We start from the raw sequence: 24673 nt of genomic DNA, 5'->3' as shown, positions 1-24673 counted from the left end.
GATCTCATGTCAGACGATTTGAAATAAAACTCGGGCAATAACAATTCAAATCTTTTCTGTTAATTCTGAAATCAGTATAGCAGCAGCTGTTTATAAGGTACTATTGTTTTATCTATTAACCAGGGGTAATAAGAGAAATAAAACATTTAATTCTCAGCCTTTAAGAGCTTATAACGCAGCAAGGCAGTTTCTGCAAAACTGCCGAACTCAGCATAGCTCAGTGAAAGATGAGAAAAAGAAAAATGTATGGAGCCGGGCATGGTGGCTCACGCCTGTAATCCTAGCACTCTGGGAGGCCGAGGCGGGAGGATCACTCGAGGTCAGGAGTTCGAGACGAGCCTGAGCAAGAGCGAGACCCTGTCTCTCCTAAAAATAGAAAGAAATTATCTGGACAACTAAAAATATATATAGAAAAAATTAGCCGGACATGGTGGCACATGCCTGTAGTCCCAGCTACTCAGGAGGCTGAGGCAGTAGGATCACTTGAGCCCAGGAGTTTGAGGTTGCTGTGAGCTAGGCTGACGCCATGGCACTCTAGCCTGGGCAACAGAGTGAGACTCTGTCTCAAAAACAAAAAAAAAAAGATGGGCCAGGCGTGGTGGTTCGTGCCTGTAATCCTAGCACTCTGGGAGGCCGAGGCGGGTGGATCGTTCGAGGTCAGGAGTTCGAGACCAGCAAGAGCGAGACCCCGTGTCTACTAAAAATAGAAAGAAATTATCTGGCCAGCTAAAATATATATAGAAAAAATTAGCCAGGCATGGTGGCACATGCCTGTAGTCCCAGCTACTCGGGAGGCTGAGGCAGTAGGATCGCTTAAGCCCAGGAGTTTGAGGTTGCTGTGAGCTAGGCTGATGCCACGGCACTCTCTCTAGCCTAGGCAACAAAGCGAGACTCTGTCTCAAAAAAAAAAAGAAAAGAAAAAGAAAAATGTATGGAAAGTTGCCAGGTGGAATAAAAGACTATTAATAACTCAGGTTTCGAGGAATAGTGTACAGAAATTGGGTTAGAATTGGGCTTAGTAACTTAGCTCTATCACAAATTTCTTACCCTCCTTCATCTCTCAGTCTCCTCATCTGTAAGTGGGAATAGTAAAACTCACCTTCCCTAGCTCACTGAACATTGAGTAAGAATCAAAAAGAGATAATATATGAGAAAAGTACAGTATCATCCATAAATCATTATATCAATAGAAAATATTGTATTATTGAGGGAAATTGAAAGAAAAATATAAGTCATGATAAACTAGCATTTCATTTTCCAAGACATCTCTTTCTCTTTGTTTTACCAGGAGAGTGCCATTCTGCAGTCATTCAAGCAGTAGAAGATTTGGATTTGTCTAAAGTTCTTCCTTTGGGTCGTCAGCACGGTATCTTAAATAGCCTTGAAATAGTATTGAAGAACATTAGTCATCTGATAAGTGCGTACTTACCGAAGATTTTGCAGATACTGCTCTGTATGACATCAACTGTGTCACACATTCTTGACCAGCGAGAAAAAGTGAGAGACTATAGATGCTTTCTTTCTTCTTGGGCTAGTAAGAGTCTGAGTTTTACTTGGGAATTGGGTTGAGCCTGAATTATTAACATCCTTCCAGGTTAAATCCTTACATAACCTCTTTAAAATAATCTTCCATATATGAGAATCTTAATTGTTATAAATACTTATGCATGACTAGAAAATGCAGATTGTATCAAGTGTATATTTTTAAAGGGAGTGGCATAGGAGTGAGTGGGTTAGTTCTATATAGTTCTCAGAAACCCAAGGCAGGGGTGCGTGAGCTAACATTTTGTAGATTTTAATTTCCTAGAGGTGTAAGATATCTTCCAACTCTCATTTCTCCAGAATGGTTAGAGAATGAATAGACCATTATTATCATCATCCTTGTTATTCTGAGACACAGTTGCCAAGAACTCTTTATAAAGTAAATGCTTAGGTACAATAAGTGTAATGTTTTAAATAAATATAAGCAGCAAGATCAGGCAAGACAAGTTAGCTGGCCAACTGCCAAAAGATGCTCAGTGAATATTTTCTGAATTGTATTCAAAACAGTGTATTTATGTTCTGTTGAAACAGGTCCGTGGACATGAATGTACTCTTTGGAGTTTAGGGAAATAGTCCATGTCTTTATGGACTTAAGGCTTCTTGGAGAAAGCGGGACTTGAGTAAAGGTCCAGATTCAGATTTCTGCTGTTGAGTGTCAGTTAATAACAAAGAGGCATTGTTACTTTTAATTTGGCTAAAATTCATTTCATTTGATTTATGGATATGCCCAGTGAACTGCCTTCACATATGGTTATGATAAGTGAAAACTGACAGCCAAAATTTAGGCAGCTTTTTTGGGCTATGCATGGATATGAATCTGCTTTAATGATGAAATAATCTTCTCTGATTACCAAGATCCAGAGGTTTAGAATACTCCTTCCATTTTGGTAGGCACCATCTTGTTTCCCTCAGTCTTTTGTTCATTCCTTCAGTAAATGTTCATTGAGCCTCTAGTATGTTTCTAAGCACTGGGAATGGACAGTAAACAAAGCAAACAAACATTTCTGTGCATGTATTTATTCAATAAATACTTACTGAGCACCTACATTGTGCCAGACATTGTTCTAGCTGGAAAATGAGACATGTAAGGACTCCCGTGTCATGGGGAGAAAAATAATAAATACACAAATAATTAGAATAATGTCAGATGATAGTAAGTTCTAAGATAAGCATAAAATGAGCAAACCCTCTGCAGATCTCTGAAACTCATTCTCTGCAGCACTCTCCTCCCCAGTACTCTGCCCTGTGAGTTCTAGCTGCCTTCAGCTCCGTATCTTCATCTCAGGATCCTGGACTCTCCCTGCACTAAGGCCTGACAACTCTCCAGGCAGTAAGCTGGGGAAATCACAGGGCTCATTTCATTTGTTTTCCTTTTCTCAGGGATCACTGCTCTCTGCTGCCTGATGTCCAATATCTGAAAATTGTTGTTTATATATTTTATTCAGTTTCTTAGTTGCCTAAGAGGGGAGAGTAAATCCATTACCTCTTACTCCATCTTGGCTAGAAGCAGAAAACCAGCAGAAAGGAGCATGTAGAATGGTCCTCAGACTAACACAGGGCTGAGAACAGTGTATGTTCCCAACAGCCAGAGCAGAAACCCCGTAATACAGGGGCCACCAGGAAGAGTTTTCAGAAGAGGATTGCCTCAGCAGTGGAGCCAAATTGGCCCTAGAATGAAGGCTACTCTGGACCCTACCCTACAAAACTTGAAAAAGTTTAACTTTTTCCACGTAAATTGTATCCCAGAGTAAAGTCCAAAAACTTTTAAATGATTTAAATGAAAATAAAATTTATAATGTCTGACATCCAGTCAAATATTATCAGGCATACAAAGAAGGAGGATAGTTTTACCCATAATGAGGAGAAAAAGCAATCAACAGAAGCAGGCCCAGAAATAACACAGGTGATTGAATTAGACAAGGACATTAAAATAGCTATTATAAATACACTCCATATATTCAAGAAAACAGAGGAAATTGTGAGCATGTTAAGGAGAGAGATAGAAGGTGTGAAAAATGTAACATAAAAGGAGGCTATATGATAGAAAGTGACCGGGGTAGGGGTGGATAGGCGCTGCCTTTATTAGTGCCGTCAGGGTCCTCGCTAAGGAGGTGATGTCTGAGCTTACACCTATCTAGCCACAGGAAGGACATTTCAGGCAAAGACAATAACCAGTGCAAGTCCCTGGGTGGGAATAGTCTGGTCGTGTTCTAGGAACAGATGAGGCTGCGGTGGCTAGAACACAGTGAGCAGGACGAGTTGTGGAAGGGGAGGCTCAACAGGTCGGCCGGTGGGCTATGTAGGACCTTGCAGGCTGTGACAAGGAGCTGGACAGACTTCCAAGTGTAATGGGAAACTGCTGCGAAGCTCAAGGCAGGGGAGCGGGAAGGACTATGTGGTGTTTTAGAAATAATACTTTGGTTGCTTTGTGGAAAAGAGACTATATAGGAAGCCAAGAGTGGAAGCCAAAAAATCTTAGAAAGTTGTTTCTCTACATGACATGAGAGCATAAGGGCCATGGGAAGAATTAGGTGAGAATCTTTGTTCATGCCTCATAGCAAGTGATGTGACTTTATCTGTGCATGGATATATTAAATCATGAAAGGTTTGAGGTTTTATAAAGACTGAGTCCTTCGCATTTTTGGTTAACTTAAAAGAAGTTACTCAGTACTGCATCCTTACTCCCAAGTCAACAATCAGTAACTCAGAGGATGATTTATGTAATTTCACAGTTCATTAGTTAGTGAGGTGTTAAGTAGTTAGTGAGGTGTTAAGTTTGTGGACAGCAGCTTTCTTATTTTTTTCTTTTGAAATTCTTGGACACACCTGAGGAATTCCTTAAAGTGCCATGATGAATTATTGCACAGTAAATTGGTTTAAGTAAGTTAAAGTTCTACATTTATGTGTTTGAGCTCAGTTACGTATTTACCTTTTGTGTCTTTCATATCCTTCAGGGCATTGACCAGGCATTGAAAGAAATATTGTGAAGGTGGTTGTTGGTTTTTTATACATTTAAGCAATGGGGTAACTTGTAAATGTACATAAACTCCGTCATAGTGACTGTTCCTCTAGGAGTTAAAGACCACAATTGCTCATTTTCAGGGTTTTTCTCCAGTTGATTCAACAATTATCGAGTCAGTTGGGCAGCTGGCACTGTAGTTACAGAAATAAATAGAACATGCAGAGAGTTCTCCATGGGGCGGGCAGTTGGTGGGAACGGGAGACATGTGCGAGGTGTCTGATACATTGGTGAGTGTTAGTTCCCTGTTTGTTCCAGTTGATCATGATATATCATGTTTTTCCAAATATCAGTGATAGTTCTTATCTTTCACCAAACATGATAGAGCTGATAATGAAAATCTTGCCCACAGAATTGAAGCAGAACAGAATGACTTGTGACTGTGTTGCCTTGTGCTTACATTTCATTTCCTCTGTCTTTGTTAACTTGTATAATGAGATATTAATAATTAGCTAAAAGTAGATGGTGTGTGGGATATGATTCCTCAGGCTTGCACAGCAAATTAATAGTATCCTTCCTCATATTCTCTTGAATTTAAAATGTGCTGTTTCAGATTCATATACCTCTGTTAAATCAGGGTATATCATACTTTCATGATAAATAACTTCCCTTTTTAGGTTGTCTTCATAAATTTCAGGGTAATTTTTATATTTTGATGTGGGTAATTAAGGCCATATGTAAAAATAAGTTGCTATTTATAAGTCCATAGCCCACAATATATTAATCAAGTGGGAAAAGAATTAGGGGTTGAATCTTCTCCCATTTGCTTGGTTTTTATAATGTCCCGTGCTTGGGAGAAATCTGAGGCCTTTGTGTCTCCTCTGCCTGACCTAACCCTCTTCATTCTTTAATATCTTGTAGAAATTCTGCATCTTTCATGAAGGTTTACCCTTCCCAAATTTATAGTAGTTCCTCCTCTTTTGGAATACCTTTGACATTTTCCATCTGTCACATAAATTTAGTAGCTTTGCCTTTAATAAGATGTTAAATTGAGGCCAGGACTGTGGTTGACATGCCATTGGACCCATTGGTGGGAACTCAATAAATTGTTCTGCTCTGAAACTGAACAAATGGGCTGCATATTTGTGATTTTATAACTCAGAGAGAAGGAGATGACAGTGGAAGTAGCCGTATTTGTTATTGTAAAAGTTTGCTGTTGACTCAGACCCACTGTAACCTCTATGCCTCTAAACGAACAAATCTTATTTTTTTCCAAATCGCATTTTTCTTTGAACTATGTATGTTGAGATCTTCCCATGCCTGGATTTAGTCACCTAATTCTCTTACTATACAAAGTATTTCACTGTATGGAAAAATTATAAATTCTTTAACTAGTCCCTTAGACTAATTTTAGCAAGAATAATTTAAAACTTCTAGTTTTAAAAAAGTTAATAATATACATGTGAAAACAAAAAGAAAAGTGACTTTCATTTGACATGAAGATATAATTTTTTTTGTTTCCTAATCCAAGACATTGTGATGGCAAAAAAAAAAAAAAACAGTTTTTTTTTGTTGTTGTTTAGCATGTTATATTCATGGGAAGAAATCAGAATTTTATTTGAAAAAGTTACTTGAATAAAAAAGTAAAACAGTGTAGAATACAAAACAATGACTCCAGGTGTGACTGTGTTTTTTCCTAAGGATAACTACTGTGATTTTACTGGGCAGCAATAGGGGAGTGCATCTTACTATTTAATTTTTTTAAGTCTCTGCTTTCCCTTTTTTTTTTTTTTAATTTTTTAATTTTTTTTTATATTTTGAGACAGGGTCTCTCTTGCTGCTTCTTTTATTTTTATTTATTTATTTTTATTTTTAGAGACAGGGTCTCACTCTGTTGCTCAAGCTGGAGTGCAGTGGTGCAATCATAGCTCACTAACTCTGAACTCCTGGGCTTAAGTGATCCTCCTGCCTCAGCCTCCCGAGTAGCTAGGGTAGCTAGGACTACAAGCGGTGCCATCGTGCCTGGCTAAATTTTAAATATTTTGTGGAGATGGAGTCTTGCTGTGTTACCCAGGCTTGCTTTACCTTCTTGTTCAATGAGAAAAGTGATACGACTTCCTCATTGATGGTCTCATGTAAATCAAAGTCAGAGGATTTAATAACAGCATTTCCAGTTTTATTCTTAACCATCTGAGCAAGAGTGCCTCTCTGAAGAGTCAGGAATAAAAATTATATATGTAGGCATTTTTTAATAGAAGATCATTGTCTTACAGATACAGCTGAGATTTATTAACCCGCTGAAAAATTTAAGACGTCTTGGAATCAAAATGGTAACGGATATCTTTTTGGATTGGGAATCCTATCAGTTCAGAACAGAAGAAATTGATGCTGTGTTTCATGGTGCAGTTTGGCCCCAGGTAAACTTTGATTTCTACATTCTGCCCAGACATCTTTTGTTTCTTCCTTTATTATTAATTCGTAGCATAATCTGCTACCCAGACATGTGGGAAGTTTTTAGACACTTTTCTTTGCCTTCACTACCACCTGAAGCTCAGGAGTTAGTTTCAGCAATACAGTGGCATTTATACTTAAGGCTAATTTCAATATGATTGTGTCTCTTAAGCAAATATAATGTAATTTTTGTAGCACCTCATATAACATTGCTGCTGGCTTTGACAAGCATGAGGGAAAATACACAGGTGTTTTTATTACCTGTTTCGTTGTTTGATTTCTCCAGTTGTAACTGATGGTGATGAAAACTGGTATGGTTAAAGACTATAGAAGAGACTCGATTTTAGAAAATATCTCTAGCTGCTTGAGCTCTTAGTCATTCCTGACCATTTGAAACGTAGAATACCTGGTTCCTTTCAAGCACCTGGCATTTCCATGCGTCACCTTTGCCATTTTTCCTGGGTAGCTGCTATTTTGGATACCTTTATTTTTTTCCATAATCTGTCCTTTAAATGTTAATCATTGTCCCTTGGCTTTTCATTCTCTGCTGTGATTTCTGTGCTTCTGCTTTTTGTTTCTGTTTTCTCTATAATTCTTGTACATGTTTTTATTTGGTATTCTATTTTTATTTGTCTTCTAGATCAACAGGCTTGGATCTGAGAGTCAGTATTCTCCTACTCCTCTGCTGAAACTAATTAGTATCTGGAGCAGAAATCCAAGGTAACCTTTTTTTCTTTTTCTTTAAACAGAGCAATATTTTAGACTTAGTAAAAACTAGTCTAGGTAACTAGAATGTAACTTAAGGTCTTTCTGTAAGTGAGTTACTTTAGGTGCAGTTAAAGAGAATGAGGCAGCTGAGTAAAAGCATGGAAAGATCTCAACATACATAGTTTAAAGAAAAATACAAGTTGCTACACAATGTATATAGTGTGGTCCAGGAAAAAATGCTTTTACGTCAAAACTAATACATTTTGCAATGTTTACAGTTTGATTAAAACTTGAAAATTAGAAGTATTAGAATTGATAGGGGCTGGGCATGGTGGCTCATGCCTGTAATCCTAGCACTCTGGGAAGCCGAGGCAGGTGGATCATTTGAGCTCAGGGGTTTGAGACTGGCCTGAGCAAGAATGCCACCCCGTCTCTACTAAAAAAATAGAAAGAAATTAGCTAGACAACTAAAAATATATAGAAAAAAATTAGCCAGGCATGGTGGCGCATGCCTGTAGTCCCAGCTGCTCGGGAGGCTGAGGCAGGAGGATTGCTTGAGCCCAGGAGTTTGAGGTTGCTGTGAGCTAGGCTGACGCCATGGCACTCTAGCCTGGGCAACAGAGTGAGACTCTGTCTCAAAAAAAAAAAAAAAAAAAGAATTGATAGGGATGTGCTTCCAATGTATGTAATAATTATGTCAGCAGTTTGATTTGGCCTGACAAAGGAAGAAACAGAATGTGAGACCTACCAGGTAGTTATATCATCACATGAACGTTACCATTTCCTTCATGCTTGCTTAAAGATAAAGCTGACTTGTAATTGGCATTCTATGTCTTTTTCCCCGTTCCTCGTTGAAAATCAGGACAACTTCACAGGCTTTGTAGGCTTTCTAGACCATTGTCTTCTATTCTTTGTAAAACTCCATCTAAATATACTTACAGCTTTCAAGGTCAGAAATAGTTTTTGAGTCAATGATGTTAAAATCCTAGCCTTGGTTTTTACAAAATCGGGATCATACTGTATAACTGGATTTTGATTTTATTATTTCAGGTATCATTATATCATGAGCACTTTCCTGTGTCATTAGTGTTTAAAAAGAAACCAAAAACCTTGACATTGTCTTTCTCAGGAAAACCTGTTTATTTTGCTAGCAGGAAGTGCCTTCATTTATTTCCCAATTTGATACAACAATTTCATATCTTTTTTTTTTAATCACTGAACATTTATAAGCGCTTTATAAGCATACTTTATAGGCATACTTGAGAAATGTGTCATAACCATGTAATTTTAATGCAAGTAAGCCATGAAGGACTTTCATCCAGGAAGTTTTTATATTAGTTGGGTCCTTATTCAAAGTATAGCTCTATGTTGTTGGATGCCACTTCATTCTCTTCTGCAATTTCTCAGTTTTTTGGTTGGGGAAATAGAAACCACATAGCAATAGAGGAGGTAGGCAGCAGAACATTTTTTTCTTTTTTAATTTTTTAAAATTTATTTTATTCTATTTGATATTTTTGAGACATAGTCTTACTCTATTGCCCAGGCTAGAGTGCCGTGGCGTCAACCTATCTCACAGCAACCTCAAACTCTTAGGCTTTTAAGCAATCCTACTGCCTCAGCCTCCCAAGTAGCTGGGACTACAGGCATGCGCCACCATGCCTGGCTAATTTTTTTCTATATATATTTTTAGCTATCTAGATCATTTCTTTCTATTTTTTAGTAGAAACGGGGTCTCGCTCTTGCTCAGGCTGGTCTCGAACTTCTGACCTTGAGCGATCCTCCCGCCTCGGCCCCCCAGAGTGCTAGGATTACAGGCATGAGCCACCATGCCCAGCCCAAATTTTAAATTTTAAAGTAATTTCCCTTTTGAGTAATCTTATTAATGCTCATAAACATACACATATACATATATATTGTTAAACTCATGAAAATTCATATGGACATGGTTTTAGAAATAAACATATTGAGAAATAAAATTATTATTATAATGTTTTTTCTTACAGATATTTCCCTTTTCTGGCTAAACAGAAGCCTGGTCACCCAGAATGTGATATCCTGACCAATGTTTTTGCAATTCTCTCAGCAAAGAATCTCTCTGATGCCACGGCCAGTATTGTAATGGATATAGTCGATGACCTTCTTAACCTTCCAGATTTTGAGCCCACAGAAACAGTTTTGAGCTTGCCAGTAACTGGATGCGTATACCCTGACATAGCAGAAAATACAGATGGTATGTATGCCAACAAAACAAATGACTTTTGAGGTAGCAGTTGTTTTCTCAGAAAAGAAAAAGTCAATACAATTTGAGTTTCTTAATCGCTTGTGCTGCTGGGCATGGTGGCTCACACCTATAATCTCACTTTGAGAGGCCAAAGCAGGAGGATCACTTGAGGCCAGGAGTTTGAGACCAGCCTGGGCAATATAGCAAGACCCTATCTCTACCTTCCTCCCACACTGCCCCCAAAATTAGCCAGGTGTGGTGGCTCATGCCTGTAGTCCTAGCTACTTGGGAGGCTAAAGCTGGAGGATTGCTTGAGCCCAGGAGTTTGAGGTTATAGTGAGCTATGATTATGCCACTGCACTCCAGCCTAGGTGACAGAGTAAGACCTTGTCTTAAAAAAAAAAAAAAAAGCAATAGCTTATGCTTATAGGTTTCTTTTCTCTGGGAATTAATACTAATTTATATAAACTGAATTTTCTTTGCATTTATAGAAATGCAGATTATTTACTCTCCAGGTAGTCTCAAGTATCCTCTAGGAAATTATTAAATGGTTTCTCCTGTCATGTCTCTGAATTCTGCTTACTGTATTATCCCAGCGATTCCCATTTTGTTACCAAAAATGTTTTAAATAAAGCCTCAGGGGCCTCATATAAGTTTTTAATTTAGCTAGTGATATAGTTCTTTAGAGTAAGAAAGTTACTTAATCTTCAGAGTTGAAATTTAAGTAAATGTTCATAGTATTAATAGTGAAGTACTTTCTTTATCATCATGAAGATATTGTACAATTATGCTTTAAGAGAGTTTATTAACATCAAAATATTAATCACTATCTATTTTAGAGTCTATCACAATAGGAGGAAGACTAATTCTACCTCATGTACCTACAATTCTTCAGTATCTCAGCAAAACCACAATAAGTGCAGAAAAGGTGAAAAAGAAAAAGAACAGAGCACAAGTCAGTAAAGAACTTGGCATTCTTTCAAAGTAAGTGACATACTGATAAAGATAACATTACCATCCTTGGTTTTCATGTTTTTTGAAAAATGTTATCTTGTTTTTTAGTTGTTTGAGCCTGCTAATAAGAAGCTAAAAAGATTTTCAGTATTTTAAATGCCCTCCACTTTTAAGTTAATGCAGAATTTTCTTTCTCTACTGGAATAATTAGAAACCTTTTATGGCATCTGCTTTCATTAAATTATATTAAAGGAACAGATTTTTCAAAATCCTAAAGTAGACTAATAGATTTGCTTGTTTAGCCTTTGCATATTTTGTTTAATTAAAATTTTTAGTTTTGTGGGATCACATAGTTTTTTGTTTTTTAGTTTAATTGATAAAAATAATTAAAAGAGCAGATTGTTTTAATTGTTTTTTAGGAGTGAAGATCTTGTAAGGATTTTTAAAGGGTCAGTTTGGCAATAGGCCTAATAGTATGTAATTGTGATTTCTGTAAATGACAAGGTTAGTAAACCTGAGTGTAAGAAATGATTCTATCTTAAATTTTTTAAGTTGACCATTACAGGGCTTAGTTGTTGAAAATTTATTTTTTTCTATTAACTTTCAGCAACATCAACAAAAAGTTATATATTAGAATCCTCTAGAAATTTCTTTGCCGTGTTTTATTTATATTATTATTTATATTATTATATATATTATATGTATTATAATATATATATTATATATATTATATATATTATTATTTATATTATTATTACATTTTTAAGTTATGCAGAATGGGAAACCATGCTAAATACACTCATTAAATATCATCACTGGCCACGTGGTAGTGGAAAGATGATGAAAGGAGATTAGGTACCAGAACGACCAGAGTTTGAAAGACCTGCTCTACTTTTCCTAGCTGTGTGACATCAGCTTCTCTGAGTTTCAGTTTTTCTCTGGGCAAAATGGGGCTAATGATTCCTATGTTGCAGGGCTGTCGTGGGTATTAAATTGAAATAACGTACATAAAACCTTAAGTCTTGGCACTTAAAAATGTCATTTCTTTGCAAAATAAAAAGTTACTAATTATGGGATTATAGCACTAAAGTTCACTATAACCTACCTACACAATCAGATACTGCCAAAGAAATAGAGCAGTAGTTATGAGCTTGATGTTGAAGAGGAGTAAGGATGAGCACTGCTAAATGGCAGAGTTAAACCTTGTATACATACACACATGCTTAAAAGCCTCCTGTGTATTATTGGAATGTTGAAATTGTGTCTTTAGTCCCTGATGTTTTTCTGCAAAAGGTTTAATTTCTTAGAGAAATACTCTTAGCTTGTATGTCTTCCTTACATATCCGTTTTTTTCCTTCTTTAGGATCAGCAAGTTTATGAAAGATAAAGAGCAGAGTTCTCTACTCATTACACTTCTCCTTCCTTTCCTCCACCGTGGCAATATTGCTGAGGTACAAACCCATAGACGTTTACTTTGTCTTTGAAATGGCACTTTATCACTAGGTTTATTTGTGAGCAACAGTTTTACTGGTTAGATTCTGTGATGCATTTGTCCTGAAAAAACTTAAAAGACTTTTAAACAGAAATAAAAAACTAGAAATTGAGGGAGAAATCAGGACCAAAATAGGAATGTCCAGAAGTTTCTAGAATAGGAAAGAATAGAAAAGAAGGTGGAGACATCATCATCTACCATCATCTATTACAACAGTATATATAAGTGTTATCCCCTTTATCTCGTTTGTTTAGCTTCTGATTCATTTCAGGATTTTTTTTTCTCCCTCTTTCACTTTTAATCAGTAACAAACTTGAAGCCCAAGAAGTGTATTGTATAATCTTAACTGTGGATCACAGTGGCAAAACTGAATGAAAAGCTAACTTTTAATATTTAGAAGTAGCTAAGAGTTTCTGATATGATTTTCAAACCCTAGTTCAATCTTAAGAGTCCTCCAGTAGCTCAAGCTCATTTATAATGCCTCAGTAGTGATACTGAACATTTCTTACCACATAGTAGTTCAGTTTAGAAAACCACAGATCAGTAGACAACTGGAAGTGTGTACAGTCGGCTATCTATATCCACAGGTTGAGCATTCGTGGATTCAGCCAACTGTGGATTGAAAATATTTGGGGAAACCAATAAAAAAAAATACAACTTTTAAAAATACAGTATAACAACTATTTACATAGCATTTACATTGTATTAGGTATTATAAGTAATCGAGAGATGATTTAAAGTATGCAGGAGGGTGTGCGTAGGCTATATGTAAATACTATGCTGTTTTATATAAGGGACTTGAGCATCTCTGGTGTTTGGTATGTGTGAGAGTCCTGGAACCAATCCCCCTTGGCTACCAAGAGATGACTGTACTTTTCTTCAGCAAGTTCATTTTTTGGGTTCTTTTTTGACTACTCAATAGAAGAAATTATGTTTCAAAACCAAGTTGTATATTCTCTTATTAGAATTAAAGGAAGGAAAAAATGTTTTGCACATTACTGTGGGTTTTATGTTAAGTTAAAATGCTAAAACCTTTTAAAAGACTGTGAAATAATTTTTCCAATTACTACTTTTACTTCTTATCCATAATTATTTTCTATGCTATAATATATTAAGGTATAAGTTGACCAGTTTTAAAAATTACTGAAATATGATTTCTTTTAATATTTCTTCTCAAGGATACAGAGGTTGATATTCTAGTGACAATACAAAACTTGTTAAAACATTGTGTGGACCCTACAAGCTTCCTCAAGCCTATAGCAAAACTCTTCTCAGTTACTAAGAACAAATTGTCAAGAAAATTGCTTTGCACTGTTTTCCAGGTCTGTAATATTTATTTTTACTCCAAATCACCCTTTTCTTTAAAAGATAACGAGGACATGTAAAGCATATTAACGACTTTCTTTGTGCCAATATGAAGTTTTTATATGGATTTGAGTGGGGGCCAGGCGCTGAGGGGAGCAGGGCAGAAAAGTTAAGGTTTTATTTACTAATAAATGTACTGTTTTCTTTCCTTTTAGACTCTTTCTGGTTTTGAGAGTGGATTAAAATATATTACTGATGTTGTCAAGGTAAGAAAGGAAGGTTTCTCTTTGGCTTCAAAAGTACTATCATTTTTATGTATTTAAGATTTATATGCGTTCAGTTATATCATTTCAATGGCATTTCTTGTAGCTTAACGCTTTCGATCAAAGACATCTTGATGATATCAACTTTGACGTTCGCTTTGAGACCTTCCAGACCATCACCGCTTACATTAAAGAAATGCAGACCATAGACATTAACTACCTGATTCCAGTTATGCATAATTGTTTTTATAATCTGGAGGTAGGTTTTATAGCAACAATTATATGGAAGCACTTTGAAAAATCAAACAGTTATATATTATAATAGGGAAATTCATAGAGACAAGTAAATTAGTGGTTACTGAGGGCTGCAGGGAGGGAGGAATGGGGAGTGACTTCTGATGGGGGTCAGGTTTCTTTTGAAGGTGACGGGAATGTTCTGAAATTAGATGGTAGTGATAGTTGCACAACCTTCTGAATATACTAAAAACCATTGAATTATAAACTTTTTGAATGGGTGGATTTTATGGTATGTCAATTACATCTCAATTTTTTAAAGATATGTAACTGTTACTTGAAAGTTTAACCTTTTTTATTGAAGATATGGTAGAAATAAAAGGTGTTTGGATTATATTAAGTGCCATGTTGCTGAACTGAATTAAAATCCAAAAATGGGGAAGATGAAACCCTCCGTTATTGTTAACCAGGTGGTAGCATCAGTAATCTCTTCGTGGCATCTTATAGTTACTCGTCTAATATTAAGGATTATGTAATATATAAAAAAATAATCTCCCCACTTGGGACTCATTCTTCATATATTATGCCAAATTTCAACACAAGGAATTCCAAGTCATTGCTTAGTTGGCTGGTTTGGGAATATCTTCTCTACACTCACTACCTATATTGCTCAAACCAGGAACTCTGGGGCAACTAACCAAAATTACACCAGCCATCTCTGTCCTTTTCAGTAATGACCTGATATTGAATATTGAAAAACTGACATTAATGAAACTTTTATTCTGCTTGCTTTGGGAAATAGAACTAATTAACAAGTACATTTCATAGTACTTCCTAAAATGAAATGACACTTCTCAGTAAGCATGATCTTTTTCAAAATCATTTACGGTATTATATTTCTCACAACCCTACATTTTTTGTGGGACCTTTCTCAATAGGGATTTTGGCACAGAGCAGTGACAAAATTCTGTAGATGCTTGCATTGGAAAAAATATTCCATGCTGTGGTTATTACTTAGAATAACTCAGGTTTTTTTCTTATCTCCAGTTAGGAGATATGTCTTTAAGTGATAATGCCAGCATGTGTTTGATGAGTATCATTAAAAAGCTAGCTGCCTTGAATGCCACGGAGAAAGAATATAGAGAAATCATTCATCGTTCACTCCTGGAGAAACTGAGGAAAGGGTTGAAGAGCCAGACAGAGGTATTGTAACTTTGTCTTTTAAGCACTACTGTCTGAGGTTGTGTTTGTTTTATTTCCCCACTTCTGCTGTTGTTGTGTAGAAAAGCAGCCCAGCTTAGTACATTTAGGTAAAGTACTTAATTGTTTAAATAATCACCAAACTAGAAAGGAGACTAGAAAGGAGAGCAGTCACTTTTGATTTTTTAACAATGGAAATGTTTTACTTTTAAAAAATTTTATGTCTGTGTCTTTTTTTTTTCTGTGTTTCCTCATATTATCTAGGAAAGAAATTCTTTTTAAAATAAAAATATTTATTTTCTCCACTTGATATTTGCAGAGTATTCAACAAGATTATACCACGATACTTTCCTGTTTAATTCAGACCTTTCCAAATCAACTGGAATTTAAAGACTTGGTACAGCTGACTCATTACCATGATCCAGAAATGGACTTCTTTGAGAACATGAAGCATATTCAGGTAGATGACAGTTCTGCTTTTTCCTGCATACAAAATAGGCATTTCGAACAATTCTGCCTCATTTGGAAAGACATGTTTTAACTGTTCCAAAAGGTTTAAGCTTCTTGTTTTGGTCTTCATGATCGTAGGTCAGATTTGCATAAAAAGTGATCATTTCCTGGAGTCTAATTCTTTGGTGGTATCACAAACCACAATTAATAATAGTGTCACCTTTACCTGCCTTTTCCTAAGACTTTTAAATGCTTTGGGTCCACTGTTAAACAAATGCTAGGGATTATGTCTCTGGAAACAAATCAAGGCACAGGTGTTTGCTCATATGACACATGGACTGTGTTTCACTCCTTTAATCTTTTCATGGAAAAAGAATATGATACTGAAATGGAGCTCGTTGTAGGTGAGATTATTCAGTAACTGATTCATATTTTATCTAACTCGTAGATCCACAGAAGAGCAAGAGCCTTGAAGAAACTGTCAAAACAACTAATGGAAGGCAAAGTTGTTCTGTCTTCTAAATCTCTTCAGAATTACATCATGCCTTATGCCATGACTCCAATTTTTGATGAGAAAATGCTCAAGGTAGGGCATTAGATCTAGAAACCAATAAACTTCTACCTATACCATGGCACACTTTGCCAAAATGTAGATGGAGTTGGTGACATCCATATTGATGTTGTCACCATAATTAGAAACTTAGAATAGTTCTAAAGCCCCTGGAACTGTGCCTGGCACAAATCTATACTGGTTATAGATTCTAGATTGACAGGTTGGTTTTTGGTTTTTTTCCTTTCAGTACTTTAAAGATGTTGCTCAGCTGTCTTTTGGCTCGTATTGTTTCCAATGAGAAGTTATTCCTAACTTTGTTCCCCTGAATGTAATATATGTATATATATTTTCTTTTACTGCTTTTAAAAATTTCTCTTTATCACTGTTTTTTAAGCCATTTGTTTATGATGTGCCTTAGTGTAGTTTCCTTTATGATTCTTGTGCTTGGGGTTCATTGAGCATCTTGGACCTATAGATATGTAGTTTTTATTAAACTTGGAAATTTTTAGCCATTATTTCTTTAAATATATTTTTGGATCCCCTTTTTGCCTCTGGAGACTCCAGTGTATTTTAGTAGGCCACTCAGAGTTGTCCCATAACTCACTGAGGCTTTTGCATTGGTTAGTTTTGTTTCGTTTTCTAGTAATTTTTTTCTGGATTTATTTTGTTTCATTTTCTCTAGCTGTGTGTTCAGATTTACTCATCTTTTCTTCTGCACTGTCTGCTCTGCTGTTAATTTCATCCAGTGTCTCTTCCCTCTCAGAATTGTCTTTTGGGTCTCTAGAAGTTCAATTTCAGCCTGTTTTTATCTTCCATGTCTCTCTTTAACATGCTCAGGCTTTGTTCTCCCTTCGTTTTTTTTTTTTAATATTAATGTTTTAATTACCTGTGACTATATTAAAATTTTATAACTCATTATCAAAGGCTGTTGTAAAACTTACACAGCAAGAAACCAAATGAAGTACAACCATAAGTAACATATATTGAGTTTAAGGGGATTTTTTGATCAAAAATAAGTCATCAGATTATAAATGTCCTCTCCCTTCTTGATATGTTTATATCAATTGTTTAATGTCTTTGTCTACTAACTCTATCATCTGTGTCATTTCTGGGTCTGTTTTATTGGTTGATTTTTTTTCTTCTCATTAGAGATATTTTTCTGTTTCTTTGTGCACCTGATAATTTTTTGTTAGATGCCAGACATTATGAATTTTACCTTATTCGGTGCTGGGTATATATGTACATCTTTAAGTATTCTTGAGAATTATTCTCGGATGCAGTTAGGTGACTTGTGAATAGTCTGGTCCTTTTGAGGTTTACTTTTAAGCTTTCTTAGGCAGGGGCTAATATGGTCCTACGATTGAGGCATTACCTTTCTGAGTTCCTGAGTTCCTAATGCCCCACATACCATGAGGTTTTTCACTCTGGCTGATAGGAACATGAACTAGTCTCATCCTTATATGGTCTTTGATGATTGTTTCGTCAATTCCTTTTTGGTGGTCCTCTCCCTGTCTCTTTCTTACTCAAGAATACTGATCGGTGCCCAGCTGAAGACTCAAGGGGCTTGCTCTCTGTGCAGCTTTCCCCCACGTAGCTCTCTTCTCTCCGATACTCTGCCCTGTGCACTGACTGCAGCAGCCATAACCTCAACTCTGTCTCCTTAACTCAAGGAGACCACTGGCCTCTCTTTGGGTTTCCTTTCCTGTGCTGCAACCTAACAATTCTCTCCACACAGTAAATTGGGGTAATTATAAGGCTCACTTCATTTGTTTCCTTTCTCTCAAAGATCACTATCCTGCACTGTTTGATATCCAAAGTCTGAAAACTGTTACGTCATATATTTTGCCTGCTTTTCTAGTTTAAGGTATAGAGGTAAATCCAGTCCCTGTTCTCTGTCATGGACTGAAAGAGATGTCTCTGAGGCAGTGTACTTTTGCTTCCTAAGTAGTGCAATATATTAGTTTTTGACATTTGTCAACTTTTGTGCACTGAATTTCCTTCATTCATTGTATGTAATCCTAAACCCATCAAGGAGGTGTGAGTGGAAAAGAGTCCAAAATATGTTAATATACCAAGTTAGCCGTGTATTTTATTAGCAAATACTTATTCTGGCATTGATGCTGTTGATTTATTTTACAGCATGAAAATATAACCATTGCTGCCACAGAGGTTATTGGAGCCATTTGCAAACATCTCTCTTGGTCAGCATATATATATTACTTGAAACACTTCATTCATGTCTTACAGACAGGACAGATCAATCAAAAGTTGGGTGTCAGGTATGGTCAATTTTTGTGATTTTTTTTTTTGTTTTATTTTTAAAAATTTTCAAATGTTTCTTATTTTGTTTTTAAAATGTAATTTTTTAAATATTTACTGAATGAGTCTTTCTATAATTTTATTTACTTTTATCTTTTACTAATGAGGTTATGCTAATGCTTGTTAACATACTGACTGCCACACTAGAAAAAAAAAAATTTCCCTGGGGACACAGGGTTTTATTATGAAAATAGATAAAAGCTTCAAAAACAAATGATCTTTTCTAATTTAGTGAAAAATGTGTTATTTTTTAATGTTTTCTGTGCGTGAGTTATATGCAACTTAAAAATACTTCACATGGTAATTACATACGCTTCACGAGGCCCCGGACTCAAAACTAGCATGAGTTAAATACAACTCACGTGGCAATTAATGTGTTCAAGTCAAAAATACTGATAAAAATAATTTTAGTGTTTATTAGACTTTAAATTTCCTCTCCTTTTTTTATTTCTTTTTTTATACCAACCAAGAATGAACTTGGAAAATTTCCTCTCCTTGTAATAGTCAAATGATCAAAGGATATTGATAATCAAATGAACAATTTCCATGTCCTTTTTTTTTTTAAACAGTTTGCTAGTAATAGTGTTAGAAGCATTCCACTTTGACCACAAAACTCTCGAAGAACAAATGGGAAAAATGCAGAATGAAGAAAGTAAGTTTTTAAAAGTTTCTTAAACTAGATTTTCTTTTTATTCTGGGATAATTTATGATAATGAATTAACGATGGCAAAATTGAACTTATTCCTCTTTTCTGCTCTTATAGCAGTGACTAGTTAGTGAGTCAGAAGGAAGCTAAAATGAATGATTTCAGTATTCTTGGAAAACCTATTTAACTATAGAGAAGGCCATTCTAAATTGTATTAGTGAAAAAAATCTGAGCTGTAGATTATTTACCTAGAGATCCAATTTTATTGTCTTATATGGAAAGAACATTAAGCAATGAATGCAAAGAAAATTTAATAAAAGAAATAATAAAAATTAGAGCAGCAATTAATGAAATATAAACTAGATATAATAGAAAAGATCAACAGAGCTAAAAATAGATATTTGAAAAGATTACAAACTGGCAAATGCCTGACAAGATTGATCCATAAAAATATTAATAGAAGGCATAATAAACAAGATTAGGAATTAAAAAGGGGTCACAATTAAATGACAAAGGTAAAATAATATGATCTTTGCATTTATAAATTTGAATATGTGAGATGTGCAAATTCTTAGAAAATATAATATAAAAATTAACTTTAGAAGATAATAAAAAATCCTAATGAACCTCTAACCATTAAAGAAATTGAATCTGCAGTTAAAAACCTCCTCATGAAAATACCAGGCACAGAATGTTTTATAGGCAAGTTTTACCAAACATTTAAGGAATGGGTGATTGCAGCTTTATACCAGCTATTTCAGATGATTGGAAAAGAGGAAGTACCCACTACCTCATAAAATTGGTATAACTGCATACCAAAAGTTGACAGACACTATGAGTGAAATATTCTTCCAACCAGTCTCATTCATTAATATAGATATAAAAAATCTTAAGCCAAATATTTGCTAATCAAATCCCACAATCAATAAAAGCATTTAAAAACATGCCCATGTTTTGGTTTATTCCAGAAATGTAAGGTTGGTTCAACATTGGATAATTAGTTAATGGAATTTCACACATTGGCATGTAAAAAACATATGATCATCTAGGTAGATGCAAGGAAACTATTTGATTAAATTTAGTGCCTACTGATGATAAAGAATGAATATCTAACAAAAGAATAGACAAATTCTCTTAACCTGTTAAATGATGTCTTTAAAAATCCTAATACAACATCATGCTCAGTGGTAGAGGATTAAAAGCCCTACTGCTATTAATAGTGAACATTGAACTAGAGGTTCTAGTCAGCACAGTAAAATAAGGAAAGATTGAACACTCAATAGGCCAATTTATCCTATTTATTTTGGCTAAAGGTACAGAAATATTCTGGCCTTCAGTTTGCACTATTTAGTCAGTTGAATTTACATTTTTGTAACTTTGCATAAACATAAATATTTTAAAATACTTAATTTCCTTAACTATTTCTTCTAAGGTAGTATAGTTATATTGCCTATTCTAAACTAGCTCAAATTATCAAAGTTTAGTGGTGTCCAAATTCATATGATATGAAATATTCAAAAAGGTAACTGAAATCTGGGAATGCTGTCTGTCCCAAATAATATATGTGTTCCACCTGAGTGTTGCTCTCTTACATGCTGTTTTATTGATCCTGTGCCTTTGATATCTCCATTTAATAGCTATCTAAAGTCACTTATGAAAACAGTTGCCAACTCCTTGTGATATTTCACAATATTCAGATTTTATTTTTACTTCTACCAAATTATTTTGTCCCTGAGAAAGATTGCACTGGGATATTTTATTAATGGTATAAGGGGATTACATATTTTTGTTGTTTTAGAGACAACTTTTAAAAAAAATCTTATATGAGGCATAGTTGTGATTAAGTCTAATCTTCTGCCCAGTCAGGGTGTCAGATAAGCAGTCTTACCAGCAAAGGCTGATTCTTAGTGTCTGAAGCACTAGGGAACTCCGTGGGAATACTTCCCTCCCTTGGATTAAATTCATATCATCTGTGGAATTACATACTCCAGGCATTGCTGATCTTGGGTTTCAGGTAGCTGTGAGAAATAATGGTAGCTCCCAGGGAGGTGCTGGATGAAAAAAAAAAAAATGTTCTACCTCAAAAGTTATCATCAACTTACCACTGTATGGCTCCTGCCCCTCAAACATCTCTTCTCCCTTCATTTTCCTCCATAGTTAACCTCTTCTGTACCACTCTTATTGGCAAAGCAGCATGAAAGAGCATCCATCACATTATGATGCAACAAGAGCCCGACCTACTGGTTACTGCTAGTTCCCAGCAGTCCCCTAAATTAACCTGAATCAGAGCTGGACCAACCCAGGGTGCAGCATTGTCGTTTAGGATGAGGATAAAGGAACATCACTGAACTGCAGTTCTATATGATGTTGAATTAAGAGTTGTCATTTTCTAGTTCTTGATTCTGCATGTTAGTAAAAATTGGTCAACAAAAATGAGATGGTGAGTCACAGAGGACAGTGGTCTTTTTAAGGAAAGAGAAAATAAATTCATTGACAAGGAGAACAATGAAGTTTGAAACATTTATTGAGCACCTATTATAGGCTGAGCTTTTATAGACTTTATCTCATTTGTCCTCATGAAGGAATGTTACATGGACCTTAGTGTTGGTTACCTCATATTTTTGATATGAGAAACTGAGGTTCAGAGACAAAGTAACTTTCCCAAAGCCAGTAAGTGAAATAAAGACTAGTAGCTACCATTTTTTGAAAGTCAGTGAAGTGTCAGGCACATGTTTTAGGCAATTATAAACTTTATCTCATTTAGTCCTCACAATAGCCTTGCAAGGTAGGTATAGCCCACTAGGGTTAAATGAATTGACCACGATTACATGGTTTGTTAGCTGAGACTAGTCTGGACTTGGCCCACAATACTGTGCTGCCTAATTTTCTTTAATAAGCTGAAACTTAGAATAAGGGACATTTCTGCATAAAAACTGTTGGCCACCATGTTGATTTTCATGCCCATGAGTGGAGGTTATTGCTTTTGGAAACCTTCTCCAGCCACAGTACTTTGGAAGCTTTCTTTGGTTAATTCCTTCCTGCCCCCAGCCTCCCTGTGCGTTCTCATATTACCTTGCACTTGCTGTTCCACATTCTTTTATATTAAATAATTGGCAGTTTATTTGTCTTTGTCTCTCTTTATGCCCTAAACTGTGAGAAAGCAGAAATCATAGCCCTCTCATTTACTGCTGTTTCCTCAGCCTTTACCTTGCCTGCCCACAGTTAGTGATTAGCTATTTTTTATTGAAAGTTAGATTTCAGCGGGAAAGGCTATTTACCACAACTGTATTGTTTCCTTATTTGATGTGACTTTTGTTGTTTATTAAACACAGACACAACTGAAGTGGCTGAGTTACCAGAGCATGAAGCCATGGAATTAGAGCACACGGGTGAGGAGGAGAAGGAAAATGCATGTAAGAGTTTGTCAGACGATGAAGAACTGGGAAACCCTGATCCAGCCGATTCTGAAGGAACATCAGCTAAGGAATCCGAGTGCGTCACAAAGTCTGTCTCTTTCCTGCCTCGGAATAAGGAAGAATTGGAGAGGACAATTAAAAATATCCAAGGGACCATAACTGGGGATATTCTACCAAGGCTACATAAATGCCTTACATCCACGGTAATAATTCTGTTTGGGGCCCAGCAGATCTGTGTGAACTCAGGTGTTGGTGGGGACCTGTCGCACTGAAGCTCTTAACGTTTTGTCTTCAGTGTTTGGACTTCCTTTTATCACAGTTCACCTCCCTTCTCTTACCTCGTCAACTTTAGGCTCATCTCCTGCTGCAGCTAGGCAGTAATTCTCCTCCTATATATCATTTTGATGTCGTAGATATGTATTCTTCTTTCACCAAAGTAGATGGTAAGAGACGGCTATGTCCAAAAAAGGTTATTAAAAAACAGAGTATGTTTCTCTTTTCTACTTCTTGCCCACTTCTTTACTATTCACAATTCATCTTTCCCTGGTAACAGGGATCCTTCTCAGTGTAAAACATGGGCCAGCAAGCTATGGCCCGTGGGCTAGATTAGCCTGTAGCCTATTTTTGTAAATAAAGTTTTATCAGAACACGTTCATACCCATTCATTTACATGGTGTCTAATTCTGCTTTTTCATTACAACAGTAGAGTTGAGTGACTTCAACAGAGACTGTAAAGCCAAAAATACTATCTGACCCTTTAGGGAAAAGTTTGTCAACCCCTGGTATAAAAATATTGATTTGGTCATTTAGTGTATTTGTAAATAAACCTTCTTTATTTGAGGTACTTGATTTATTATATACTAACAGTGTTACTCACACATTTGAAAGTCCCAATTGACACATATTTTATGTGAGTTTTCTGTACTTCATAGCAGTCTTAACCCACATCAGTGAAAAGTTGGCTTTATGTTTTTTTTCTGGTGAGTCCTTTGAAAAATAGGACATTCTTATTTCTATTATTTTTATAATTTTTAGAGGTTTATTCTCAAATTACACAATTTAGTTTGTTTTTAAAAGACACCAAACTCAGAAATGGGCTTAAGATCTACAAAAAGAGCTTGTCTTTCAAATGCAAGTTTGGGGTGCCGGTAGGTCCTTGATCCATTTATTTTCATTTTGGTTTAAGTTTAACCCAAAGTTTTCTTACAGACTAAAAGGGAAGAAGAACACAAGCTGATCAAGTCAAAGGTTGTGAATGATGAGGAAGTGGTTCGAGTTCCTTTAGCTTTTGCTATGGTTAAACTAATGCAGTCCCTTCCACCAGAAGTCATGGAAGCTAATCTGCCAAGGTATATTGTGTGGCAAATAGAAAAGTTCGGTGAAACTCAAAAGTTGATTCTTTTCTTCCTGGCTTTTAAATATGTCAGGAAGAGAAGTACTGTCACAATTTGCTGTGGTTTAGAATCCTGACTGGGAAATTTGAGTTACGAGTAATTGAGATACAAAAGGATATTTATATGTTTATTTGCTTGTTTATTTGATTAGTCATTTTTCAACTTCTCATTTTCTAGTATTTTGCTGAAAGTGTGTGCTCTCCTCAAGAACAGAGCACAGGAAATTAGAGACATTGCACGCAGCACTCTTGCAAAAATAATAGAGGATTTGGGTGTGCACTTCCTACAATATGTTTTAAAAGAATTACAGACTACCCTTGTCCGTGGATACCAGGTAAATTGCCTTATGTGCTTTATATTCAAGTTGGGTTGGAGTTCAGATATTTGCAGCTTAAATACTATAAGTCACTTCAAGAGCCCCTCACCAAAAAAAGGGGGGGGATTTTTAAAAATTATATAAAGCTCACAGCAAACACTTTAAATACAGATGCTTCTCCACTTACAATGGGGTTATGTCCCGACAAACCTATCATAAAGTCAAAAAATCATGAACTGAACCACTGTAA

At 35.8% G+C, this 24673-nt stretch overlaps 1 protein-coding gene across 1 annotated transcript in view; it reads left to right on the top strand.

The window, feature by feature from the left end:
• UTP20 (UTP20 small subunit processome component) overlaps positions 1 to 24673 on the top strand; it is a 90824-nt gene that overhangs the window by 45598 nt on the left and 20553 nt on the right. The window contains exons 27-43 of the mRNA XM_045553131.1: positions 1289 to 1497; positions 6775 to 6918; positions 7593 to 7672; positions 9664 to 9890; positions 10721 to 10865; positions 12199 to 12286; positions 13506 to 13649; positions 13848 to 13898; positions 14002 to 14154; positions 15177 to 15332; positions 15649 to 15789; positions 16228 to 16365; positions 18472 to 18611; positions 19221 to 19303; positions 22630 to 22916; positions 23923 to 24062; positions 24285 to 24441. Coding sequence (XP_045409087.1) covers positions 1289 to 1497; positions 6775 to 6918; positions 7593 to 7672; positions 9664 to 9890; positions 10721 to 10865; positions 12199 to 12286; positions 13506 to 13649; positions 13848 to 13898; positions 14002 to 14154; positions 15177 to 15332; positions 15649 to 15789; positions 16228 to 16365; positions 18472 to 18611; positions 19221 to 19303; positions 22630 to 22916; positions 23923 to 24062; positions 24285 to 24441 — 2483 coding nt within the window. The remainder of the gene's footprint in view (positions 1 to 1288; positions 1498 to 6774; positions 6919 to 7592; positions 7673 to 9663; positions 9891 to 10720; positions 10866 to 12198; positions 12287 to 13505; positions 13650 to 13847; positions 13899 to 14001; positions 14155 to 15176; positions 15333 to 15648; positions 15790 to 16227; positions 16366 to 18471; positions 18612 to 19220; positions 19304 to 22629; positions 22917 to 23922; positions 24063 to 24284; positions 24442 to 24673) is intronic.

Source organism: Lemur catta, chromosome 6 (assembly GCF_020740605.2).
Source record: "Lemur catta isolate mLemCat1 chromosome 6, mLemCat1.pri, whole genome shotgun sequence".
Lineage (NCBI taxonomy): Eukaryota > Metazoa > Chordata > Mammalia > Primates > Lemuridae > Lemur > Lemur catta.
The sequence above is the reverse complement of the archived record's forward strand: the minus strand, read 5'-3'. Positions and strand labels throughout refer to the sequence as shown.